Below are 12,932 nucleotides of genomic sequence, written 5' to 3'. Positions count from 1 at the left end.
CGCCACGCCGCCGCCTCCCCCATAATGGGCCGGCAAATTTCCACCCGTCACGGCTGACGGCCGCCGCGGCCGTCCATCACGCCGTGGCCCCTGCTGTCGTCTGCTGCGAGGATCCTGTCCTACTGCCTACTTATGCTCTTTGGTCAGTTGTATTAAAGACAGCACCCGTATTAGGAAGAATCCCATGTCATCTCAGGGAATGTGATCGTTTATACGTAGTGTATTACAACACTGTGCAGCAATGGAAATGTAAATCGAATGAAAATAGCCAATTCCTATCAGTTCTAATCTGCTGACCGCGAATATCACAAAGACAATTCAAAATTAGCTCTAGTTTTCATTTTACACTGTTTTATTACAGTGAGATGATTATATACGGGTTTTTATGTAAAGTTTAAAATCAAATATTATAATGGTTTATCAAAGTCATAATAATTAGTAACAGTGGATTATATTATTGTCCCTGGGCTTACCTGTCTGCAATATTTTGGATATAAAAATTTTGATACCAATTTCAGTGATCTTTTTGTCTCCCTCCTCTTCAACTTCAGTGACATTATAACTGCATGTAATAATTTTTGCACATTTGTTCCCAGATTAACTACCAGTTGTTCAAGTTGTCTGCAACTGAAGTGAATAAAAATGTCACGGGTTTGTGTTAACAGTGCTGACACATTTTGCAATGTGTGTGGAGAAGTGACATTTGCTTCACAAAAACAGCAAATAACTCCATTGATTAAAAAAGTTTACAGTTGTTATTTTGGGTGCAAAATAGGTGATCAGGGTAAACCCTGGGCTCCACATGTGATCTGCAACACTTGTGCCAGCAACCTCAGGAATTGTATGCATGGGAAAGGACGTTCAATGCCCTTTGCAGTACCCATGATCTGGCGTGGGTCAACTAATCATGTCAGTGACTGCTACTTTTGTATGTTTCCTCCCATCAAGAAAGGGGCCGATGACCGTAGCAGTCTGGTTCCTTTACTCCCCCCCTACCAACCAACCAACCAATCCTATCAAGAAAGGAATATCTAAGAAGAAGAAGAAGAAGAAGAAGAAGAAGAAGAAGCGGACAGTGATCTAGCCTAACATTCCATGTGCCGTACGTCCAGTTCTACGTGGGGAAGGATTGCCAATACCTGAACCACCGACAGAGTACGAGATAACTTCTGATGGGGATTCTAAATGTCCCGAACCATGTACATCACAAGATCCAGAGTTTCTTCCAAGTATATCATCTACTGATGATCCACAAAAACGTTCTCAAAATGAGTTAAGTGATCCCATTAGAGGTCTAATGAAGGCTATCAGAATTAATTACAAGCCTGATGAGTGGAGACTCTTTATTGATTCGTCAGAGTTGAGCTAAAAAGCAGTGTTTTTACGTATTGGTAATGAGCTTCCTTCTATTCCGGTCGGGCATGGAGTCATATTAAAACCTGAAAATTTTACTAGAAGCCATCAAGTATAATGACTCTCAATGGCAGATTTGTGTTGACTTGGAAGTGGTTACACTGCCATTAGGTATGCTGTTAGGGTATACTAAATATTGCTGCTTGCTTTGTGAATGGGATAGCAGAGCTCGTGCATCTCATTACAGTAAACATGAATGGCTCACCAGAAAATCTCTTCAACCAGACATAAAGAACATTAAGAGATAACCTCTAATAGACCCTAAGAAGATTATGCTCCCGCCCTTGCACATCAAGTTGGGTCTCATGAAAAACTTTGTTAAGGGAATGAACAAAGATGGTGACGAGTTTAAGTACTTAAGGCAAAAATTCCCTTACTTAAGTGATGCCAAAATGAAGGAGGGCATCTTTGTAGGCCCACCGATTCGAGAGCTGTTTGGAGACCATACTTTTGATGGAATCATACAAGGTGATGAGACGCATGCATGGGAATGTTTTAAGACAGTCTGTTTACAGTTCTTAGGGAACAAACAAGCAGTAAATTACAAGAAGATTGTGGATAACATGTTGTCATCTTATGAAAAACTTGGGTGCAACATGTCAATGAAAATGCATTTCTTACATAGTCATCTTGACTTCTTCCACAAAGATTGTGGTGCAGTAAGTGATGAACATGGGGAGCGATTTCATCAAGATATTGCCACATTTGAGAAGAGATATGCTGGAAAGTGGAGCCCTAGCATTTTAGCAGATTACTGCTGGACTGTCATAAGGGAGTTCAAAAATGGTTCAAATGGCTTTGAGCACTATGGGACTTAATAGCTGAGGTCATCAGTCCCCTGGAACTTGGAACTACTTAAACCTAACTAACCTACGGACATCAGACACAGCCATGCCCGAGGCAGGATTCGAACCTGCGACCGTAGCGGTCGCGCGGTTCCAGACTGAAGCACCTAGACCCGCTCGGCCACACCGGCCGGCCTGAATATTTATTAGGGACGAAAAACAATCATTAGTATTTCTTCCACAGTTTGCCACGAGTGCGGATGTTCCTGGCAGAGCAAAGTACAGCCGTTTTTTCGTCTATAGTATCCTGCTGGAGGTCAGGTCCTTCAGTCAATCAGAGGACTACACCACTTCTGAATTACTAACTCAGGGTGATTCGATGAACACTCTTCGGTCTTTATAGCACTTATCCAGTCACAGAAGTTATCAGACGTCAATCCTGTCGCATGGCTTAGACCCGCCCCCCGTCCATCTCAGTGACGTAACGGCTTGGGGTACTACTGCTGTTGTGGAGTCCACGCGATGATGCGATTCAGTCCGAATTCCTCACGGTTATTTCTCGTGTTTTGCTGTGTTTTCTCATTCGAAACACTATTAGTATTTGGTTGGAACTGGACTCCAGCCCGAGAAAATAGCTTGTGCTGTTAGCACTACATGTTCTTTCTCTTAGTTATCGATGGACAATTGCTGAACATATTTCAGTGTATCCTGTTTGTCGCCACCGCAAATCAATTTTCCTTTACAAAGATTTAGAAAACGTGCCACGTATTAACCTTAATCTCCATTTTATCTCACTTCGTCGACTGCCTTAATTTAAATACCTTCGACAGAAAGTCTTAGTTTTCTTTATCCCACTGTGGTGCAGTAACCCTTTCTCTCAAAATTTCTTTAATGAACGTAGTACAGGTTGGGAGACTGTTCAATCTGTACGATATTGCAGTGCCTACGTTATTCCAAATTTTCGAAGGACTTCGTATCGTAGTTCGGAATAATACAGGCACAATATCGTATTCACCTGGCGACACCGAGCAAGCGATTTTCAAATAAAATGTCTCCCCTGTACGGGAATACACATACTCGATGTACGAGTACAAGTTTTAGACACGTGGTTGACGACATACGGAAGTCTGGGTGTGGCCGTGAGTCCTCTTCCGATAGACAAGTGGTAAGGCGACCGCTCGTGATGACCAGGAAACCCGAGTTCGACTCCCAGTCCGGCACAAATTTTCCCTGTCATCATTCCATTATACAGCTGACCGTTGACAATATTTGCAACTGCGAATACATTTCATGTTCAATCTGTGTCCCAGTCGCCCTGTTGAACGGAATAGTTCGGCGAAAAGCAGATGTATCGTTACTGCAGAATGCGTTCAGCGTATAACTATAACATCGCCCACCTTGAGATTAAGGGAAGAAACAGACATCAAAGACCACCAAACAAGTTGATGCGATAGTTACGATACTGGACTGGTATTAGGGGGTGGGTGCGGAAGTCCCGACGGGATATAGGGGTCTGGACTTTTGCAAAGGACATGGTCAATTCCCTTCCCCTTCCCCATCCTTGTCCAGTCTCATCTTCGTCACCGTCGTTAAAGTCGTCGACGTCTACGGGACGTTAAAGCCGAACATTTCTTCTTTACATCAGTGTGCAACATCTTACTTTTCCGCTCCGTACAACATGACGATACACTAATGGTTGTGTTCGAAAGCCGACCACCAGAGTCTAGGGCAGGAAAAAACTGACGAACATGAAACTACGTTATCTCAGAAAAAGAAATGTTACTTACTGTAATATCCCTCAAACAAGATATGCAGCTCTTCCCTTGGTAAGATGGTTACAGCTATGAACTGAATCGGATCGATTCACACAGAGATATGTTCCTGAAGTTTGCGTGGAGACGATCGACATCATTAACACCCGCTTGATTGTTGACAGTAAACTGAGAAAACATAAGAAATAAATAAATGAAACTTACCGATTCTGCACTCCAGTTGCGTTCGACAACAGTTTTGATGTATAGAACATATGGAGAGGCCAATATAATGCCGCGCATACCTCTTCGTCTTACTGTTCGACGGCATCTGAAAAAAAAAAAGGCCGCGATTAAATATACATTTACTTATTAACACGAAAACAATAGAAAACTGCGTCAACAATTACACTCAGCAACTATTTTGCATCCGAAATGTGATGCATCAATTAATATGTATTTTCGTGGTTAGAATCCAAATTTACCTTTCAAAATGTTCCGGCACGAAAGGGCTCTAGTAGCTCATTTCCGTATTCCGATATTTACTGTTTTTTTCGTTTAGATGTCTAATTTTTTAATTTTTATTTTTCTTCGGTACAGGAGTCCTAAAAGATCTAAAATCGTCACTAGGTGGTAGCTGTGATGAAGACATGTCAGACGAAAGAGAAACACGTTTTTCGAATACGAAAGCCGAATTAAATTGAAAATATTTTGTGAACTAATTCGGATATTCTACAGGCGAGGGCTATTTGGAAAGTAAGGTCGACGCGGTGCGAAATGGACGCCACTGTGAAAATCCGATGAAGGTTTGCACAGATGCATTGGGCAGTGCCTCTAGTATGCCCATCGATCGCGTCACTTCGCTCTTTTCAGTTCTGAGCGCACAGTGAGCACGTAAAGATGCTTAGAACAATAGTGTCTCCCGCCGAGTATGATGGCCTTGGGTGAGACTTCGTCTGATGTCATGCAGCCCACATAACACAGCTGTCATGCGTTTCCTTCTGCATGACAATTCTCGGCCGCACTCTGCAGGGGAAATGAAGATGCTCCTGCAGCGTTTTCAATGGGAAGTGTTTGATCAGCCACAATAGAGTCCGTAACTGACTCTCCCTAAGTTTTATCTCTGCTCACATGAACCGCTACCTACGAAGACAATCTTCTAGCACAGACAACGAGCTGCAGATCAGCGTAGAGAACAGGCAGGAAGCACAGGCGGCTACCTTATATGACGAGGGTATTGGAAAGTTGTTACAACGCTACGACAAATGTCTAAATCGGAGCGGCGAGCCGCGAGGGATTAGCCGAGCGGTCTTAGGCGCTGCAGTCATGGACTGTACGGCTCGTCCCGGCGGAGGTTCGAGTCCTCCCTCGGGCATGTGTGTGTGTGTGTGTGTGTGTGTGTGTGTGTGTGTGTGTGTGTGCGTGTGTTTGTTTGTCCTTAGGATAATTTAGGTTAAGTAGTGTGTAAGCTTAGGGAGTGATGACCTTAGCAGTTAAGTCCCAGAAGATTTCACACACATTTGAACATTTCTGGAGCGGCGACTATGTATAGAAATAGCTGGTAGATGTAGCTAATTGTTGCAAATAAAACATCTTTGATTTTCACAGTGGTTTCCATTTTGCGACCGATCAGATCTTACTTTACGAATAGGCGTCGTAAATATGAAATATTACTGAGTTCCAGATTTCTGAATACGTATTTCTTGTTTGTTTTAACTCTGTCAGTGTTCATCAGAACTGTTTTCGATTCTGCTGTGTGCTTAGGAAATGTGACGAACTGCGAAAAGCTGATTTTACCAGTGAACTCAACGCTACAAAATTAAGTAAAGCCACCCACTTACAAATCAGATGCAGAATGAAAGTTTAAATTTGTTGACTAGTGTTATTAACGCAGTTGGAGCTGCCAGAAATTATGCAAGTACTAGCTGAGACGACCCCATCAACCATTCAACACTTCTGTCCACGTTATCCTCGAGAATCGTACGTGCGCACTAGCACGTCTCACACGAACATTAATCCGTCGGGCACTGTCTATTATTTTATCCGCCATATTCAGGGGATGAGCACGTGTCCTCATAACCATGTCCATGCCTGGAAGAAGTTTGTGACGTTCCAGCCGCAAATTATAAAACTAGATGGCAGATTAGCGCTGACGTTATAGATCCGGCGACTGATAGTTGCGGAACTGACTCGGCTCCAACACATAGATTTTATTACAGAATGCCAAAGCTATGTACTCCGTGTCAGTAACGAGTACAGTTCAACAGTCAGACGGCTACAGAGATAGTCAGATTAACAATGCAGAGAAACACAGAGAACTAGAAAGGTAAACAAACTTCATTCCACGTGCTATAGTAGAGTTGATAATTCGCTTTCAGTGAATAACACATGAATATTAATTAACAGTACGAGAAAAATGAAAACAGGACTGGTATATATTCCTGATAACGGGTAACAAGCTTGCATGTGAATTTCAACTTGCTCTCTCTCCTCGAGTTTAATTTGTACAGTGAGGGATCAAACGTATTCACAATAGCTACCTCTTTTAAACTGACTGACCATTATAAACGAATTGCGTTTCGCATTGATCGTCCAGTTCCATAAAGTGCCAGAACTGGGTCAGTTCGTCTCGGTCTCCGCCGTAATGCCGATATTACCCGCGCGCAGAAGATGCATTACTCAAAAGACTCCTACGACGTGCCGTCGGCAGGAATAACGTACTAGGGAGACAAAGGCACAATGGAATCGTCTCTAGCCCGATCGATGGCAGGTGTCCTTGAATACCTGCAGAGGACAGCAATCGATAAGGAGACGAACGAGTCAACTTACCGAATGCGCTGTTTACGGACGCACAGTCGAAAGAGCCGACAGCTCGTGACAGCACAAAGAGCGTACCGAACAGCGTAGATACAAACAAAACATACATCGCCAGAAAAAGGATAGTTTCGAGAGCCGAAAGCGAAACCTCTAATCTGCATACTAATATCTATACAATGTGTTCAAAACAAAAAAAGCTCACATATTCTTACAAAAGGCAGTCCTGGTGGAAACTAGAAAAATGTATTATAAAATAACGTCCGGAAACAAATACTACTTTAGGTACGGGTCATGTTACTAACTCAAGAACGGTCAGTATTCAGCAGCGTTGAAGATCACTCTAAGACATGTGTAGGAGGAAGTTAGTTACGTGTTCCATTGATCAATAGCATGGATAAACCGTTATGATGTGGAACGTGTCAAATACACAAGAAATACGCACAGGAAACAAGTCTTTTTTTACATTACAGTGTTATACCTATATTATCTATCCCATTCCTTTAAATGGCACAAAATGCATATGTTATATCTCCAGATTTATTTACTCATATTCAAGAATTCATCTATGGTATAGAAGGAGTTGTCAAGGAGGTATGATTTCAATTTGTTTTTGAAACTATTACTACCGTCTGTCAGACATTTTATTTCATGTGGTAATTTATCAAAAAGTTCTATAGCAGCATATTTTGCCCCTTTCTGTGCCAAAGATAGGTTAAGCAAAGGATAGTGTAGGTCTTTCTTTTTTCTGGTATTGTAATCATGAATGTCGTTGTTGATTTTAAACTGGCCCATGTTGTTGAGAAAAAATTTCATTACTGAGTAAATGTACTGTGAAGCAGTTGTAAGAATTCCTAACCTTTCAATCAGATGCCTACAAGATGTGCAACTATAAACCCCACACATTATTCTAACTACTTTCTTTTTAGCAGTGAATATCCTTTGCCTAAGCGTTGAGTTGCCCCAGAATATTATTCCGTATGATATCAGAGAGTGGAAGTATGCAAAGTATGTTACCTTACAAATTTCTACATCCTCAAAATTGGCAATTATTCTGATTGCAGAAGTTACTGAACCTAGACGCTTTAGTAGATCCAAAATATGAATTTTCCAATTAAGATTCTCATCTATATGTACATCCAAAAACTTAGTATATAGCTTCTGAAGGTACGTACACGCTCCTGCTGCCAGTTCTCAGGAAACACAGTCACTATGCAAGATCACAGTTCTGCTAATGGAGTCTAAGACGAAGAGCTGAACTTTCACAGTACACAGCTTCCATTTTGTTTCCGAATGAGATGGGATTCGTGTTAGAGGAGGCGGCTTTCAGGATACGTAATAATGAACGGTAGCCATCTTGAACACCCGTAGTGCCAACAGACAGTGGCCCGTAACTCTATAAGTATTCGTTTTCGGACACATGAAGAAGTTTTTTTCTAGTTTTGAGTGGTACTATCTCACTTATGAATATGACACTTTTGAAACACCGTTTACGTTACCTATGATGCAAAACGCAGCAGCAGAGGAATACTCTACCACCTACAAGAAAGTTGAGTGCTTCTATCTTCAAGTCAGGCTATATCTGAGTAGAAAGCGTTAATGATAATGTTACTAGAGAAAACGAACGATGCATTTCGGTAGTTAAATACAACGTTTACAATATATGTGGCTTAATACATCAGAGTCATGCTCGGCTGTTCCATGCCTGCAACTGATGCTTTTTTGGAAATTTGCGGTATGATCTGCTGTCGCTTTGTACCCAATATCATCGAAAACTTAATGTAGATGCAAGCTCTTATTTACTTATTCCTATGCCTTGACGACAAAGTGAAGATCAAAAGTGTGAGTTATTGGCATATCTTACGTAACATCGGAAGGCACTGTGCAAATGGTGGACAAATTTAAATACCTGGGAGAATTTATAACAGGAAGGAACAGGAGCAAGGAGGGAATAACAAAGAGGATAAAGAAGATGAGGTCAGCCTTCTGCATGACGAGAGAGATATACAATAAAAAGAATATATCCACAGAGGCAAAAATAAGCCATTAAAAAGCAACAGTGAGGAACGCAGTATTATATGCTGCTGAGACGATGACACTAGGAAGAAATGGGGAACAACAACTAGAGAAAGAAGAGAGAAAAATACTATGTCCCAAAAGAGGTGGAGAGAGGTGGATGCGAAGACCTAGGGAAGAATTGTACCGGAACATGAGAGCAAAATGGTTCAAATGGCTCTGAGCAGTATGGGACTTAACATCTTAGGTCATCAGTCCCCTAGAACTTAGAACTACTTAAACCTAACTAACCTAAGGACATCACACACATCCATGCCCGAGGCAGGATTCGAACCTGCGACCGTAGCAGTCCCGCGGTTCCGGACTGCAGCGCCTAGAACCGCACGGCCACCGCGGCCGGATAACATGAGAACAATATCCGGGGAATCAGGCTCAAAAGGGCAAGGTGTGCTGGACATGTAGTTAGGATGAGTGCGGACAGAATGACGAAGAGAAGGTGGGAAACAACAGGGAGGACAAGGGGAAAGACAGGAACCAAGTGGATTGTTGAACTTCGGAAGGACTGGTTGGAATTGGGGATCAAGGTCGAAGGAAAGGCAAATTGGAGTAACAAATATACACTGACAAATATGCCGGAGATCAATGACAGAAAAATACAGGAATAAGATTAGAATGTCACCAGTGGAGCCGTCAGGAGAAACGGAAACTGAAGATCTCGGAAGAAGAGCGGGAGAGAAGAAGAGAAAGAATGAAGAGGTTCTGGAAGAAGAAGATGAAAATGCAGTCCACGAAGGGGCTACCCGTGGTCCTACAGAGGCCGTAACGGAAGAAGAAGATATCTTACGTGACGTAGAATATTAATGCCGCTAAATGTTTACTGCGTAGGTGATTACATTAAGTACTTACATGTAGTGCCAAGAACCATCCGTCGTTTCCCCCTATCCACTTTCTGTTTCGCGATAACACCCACCATCGACCCTCTACGAGCTGCTCTGCCAACTAATCAGGGACTGGAATTTTTATTTCTCGTATACATAAAACCCTCACATCAACAAGATCAGTGTCTTAGCGACATTCGTTTTCTGCACTCTGCCCTACAGCCAAGATAACGTTTCTCACCCGCGCCGAATACTACGATAATGGCTTTGTATTGCTACAAGTTTGCTTCTTATTCCTGAACGGATGTAATAAGGAGAAAGTAATACTCTGAGCAGCGCTGAAGGATGGGTTTGGTGAGGCTGCAATTGACTGGTGACTCGATAGAACAGTGAAACTGCACACACATTCAGCAATGTCACCAAATGCTTTAAAGGAACTGCTCCAATTTCTTTCTTACGACTCACTGTTAGATCAAATTATTCTTAGAAGTGCATGACACTTTTTAAATTTCTTCTTGTTTTATTGCTGAAAGAGGTTCTAATTATAAGCAACGAAAATCAAATATTACAAAAATAGGTTCAATAGAAATCACTCTCAGCAAAGCGCTTTAAAATGGCTCTCTTTTGTCGGCAGGCACACACAGACACGCGCCTCCAAGGATTTTTTTTTTTAAGTTTACGTTACACTGAACATTTAAATCGATTATGTGAACGAATTGTCCCTTAGGTACACCTGAACTTCATGTTTCACTTACGTCGCAGTAGCTCCCACACCGATATTAAATCTGTTTATGAAGCATCCAGACTGTTTGCAGTACCCATGGTGTTGAGTCTAGTTGGCGCACTTATCGAGCCACGTATGTTTGTGATTCAGAAGTTAAAATAGCTGCCGAGAGATAAATACTACTGTTGCGATCCTGCACTCAGACACTATGTCGAAACACAAATTTCAGCGTGATGTAATTCATCCATTGTCACAGTAGTAGTTTTGAGTTGATGTTGCGCGAGAATAGCTCGCTGCCATCCCAGTTTAAAAAAACGCGCTTACTGCGCAGTAATTTTGGACGATGTGAATTCTATGTTTATAGCTTGATTGTTCTGTACAGCTACAGTTATGAAACTAATCACGTTTTGAACGCCTTTTCTCTTTGTATGAATATGAAGATGATTGGCGATCTTGCAGCTCTCCAAGAAATTACAATGAAATCCAGACCATCAGCTCCTCACAAGGGTTGATAAATATCAACGGGGACAGTAGAAAATGTGTGACCCAATCAGGCCTCGAACCCGGAATCTACTGCTTACATGACAGACACTCTATCCGACTAAGCCATCGAGGACACAGAGGATTGTGTGACTGCAGCGACTTCTCTCTGGCACGCTCCCCGTGAGACCCACATTTCAAACTTACTGTCCACACCCTACATTTGTAGTGCCCCTGCCCACTACACTCATTACTCGCGGCAGTCATCTACCGATTCCCGTGAGAGTTTGAGCAATGTGAGGGCATCCGCACTGAAGAAGATCATTTGCCGGTAGGCCATATCTATATGAAGATGATATCTGTTCTTTCGAACATGAACTCACATTGCTCAAACTCTTAAAACGGTAAATTGAGTGCCGCGAGTAATGAGAATAGTGGGCAGAGGCACTACAAATGTAGTGTGTGGACAGTAAGTTGCAAATGTGGGTCTCACGGGGAGCGTGGCAGAGGTACGTCCCTGCAGTCGCACCATCCTCTGTGTCCTCGATGGCTCAGTCGGATAGACCATCTGTTATGTAAGCAGGAGATCCCGGGTTCGAGTCCCAATTGGGGACACATTTTCAACTGTCCCCATTGATATTTATCAACGACTGTGAGCAGCTAATGGTCTGGATTTCATTGTAATTTAATTTTCTTTTTGTTGCTCATTTCACCAGCTCACACAAGCAGCTGAATTTGTTTATTTTCCTGCAATAGTGTGCGCGTAATATGAATCCTATTCGTACGCAGAGTCAGAATTGTGTCTAAATTACTTCTATAACTTCATGAAAATGTTTAGTCTTTTGTGGCTACTCGATATCGTGTCACTGGTTGATGTGCGTTGGTTGTTTACACAAACGCCACGCATTCTCAACGTAAAATCAACCCTTCCGGAAAACGCAAGGAAAGTAGACGCAACAGAGAGGACTGTGCTTTCACAATGGACACCAAACAACACGCTACAACGGGTGAATACAGTTGCTTCAAATCCGGCTGCCGCACCACATAGGGACCACAGAACAGCCAATACCATTCACGACACACAGAACAGCCAATACCATTCACGACACGAAGAGCGGAAATGTCGCGGAAATGTCACGTGTTACTGACTCGACAATGGGGCAGAATAGCTCTGAATATGCTGACACCTCGCATTTCTACACGTACCAATGAAACAATTATTCGGAAATTAAGTGGTTAGGTATCCTTCAATGTGTCATGGCTACTTTAGCAGCCCGTGACCCAACAGACAATGGGTTTCGGAGGGGATGTATTGTATCAGATCCATTTGTACCCTTTTGCTTGCATTTGTGGATGGCGCGTGGGAAGAAAGATTATCGCACCCTCTACGTTCGCACATCTTTAATTTTACTGTCATGCACGATATCCGTGCTGGAGGAAGTAACATGTTTTGGAACGGGGGTTCTCGGAATTTTGTGAATAAAGCTTTCATGTAGAGTCTCCCACTATGCTTTGTTGAGCCTTTGGGACTCTCATGCTGTCTCAACAAATCCATGACGAAGCGCCTCTTCGTCTTCCGCCATTTCGACTTAATAACGGTCCCAGGCGGTAGAACAAGTCTCAATAAAAATGTCGTACGGATGGGTGCTACTCCTGTGGCCGGTTTGACGAGACACGCGACTCACCATGAACACACCGATCTGTCGGTGGGCCTTTCCGTTCGACCGTGACGTGCGTGGCAGAGAAAAGACAATAAAGTTGAAGTTCCTTCGATCAGGACGAGGTCTAGTGTTCCTTCTCACCAGCTACGAACCATACCCTGAGTATATGCGCACAATACGATATCTGATCGAAAGTGTCCGGACATCTCTATGTAATGCGTAATTGACCACCAGACGTCACAAGAGGTGAAGAGGTGGGCCACCAGTATAAAAGGAGGAGGCGAGCGATGAGGTGGCAGCAGAGAATCTGTAACACGAGAATTGTCGGTCAAGAAGAGCTCAGTGACATCGAGCGAGGGCTAGCCATTAGATATCACTTGAATAATAAATCCTTTAGGGATATTTCAACT

At 42.8% G+C, this 12,932-nt stretch overlaps 1 protein-coding gene across 1 annotated transcript in view; it reads right to left on the bottom strand.

Annotated features, from left to right (window-relative positions):
- Window positions 1–3,568: 3,568 nt before the first annotated feature.
- LOC126426960 (uncharacterized) overlaps window positions 3,569–12,932 on the bottom strand; it is a 1,049,247-nt gene continuing 1,039,883 nt past the window's right edge. Inside the window, exons 9-10 of the mRNA XM_050089126.1 lie at window positions 4,175–4,280; window positions 3,569–3,579 (exon numbers count right to left, since the gene is read on the bottom strand). Of these exons, the coding sequence (XP_049945083.1) occupies window positions 3,569–3,579; window positions 4,175–4,280 (117 nt within the window). The remainder of the gene's footprint in view (window positions 3,580–4,174; window positions 4,281–12,932) is intronic.

Source organism: Schistocerca serialis, chromosome 1, assembly GCF_023864345.2.
Source record: "Schistocerca serialis cubense isolate TAMUIC-IGC-003099 chromosome 1, iqSchSeri2.2, whole genome shotgun sequence".
NCBI classification, from domain to species: domain Eukaryota; kingdom Metazoa; phylum Arthropoda; class Insecta; order Orthoptera; family Acrididae; genus Schistocerca; species Schistocerca serialis.
This window is presented reverse-complemented; position numbering and strand designations above follow the sequence as displayed.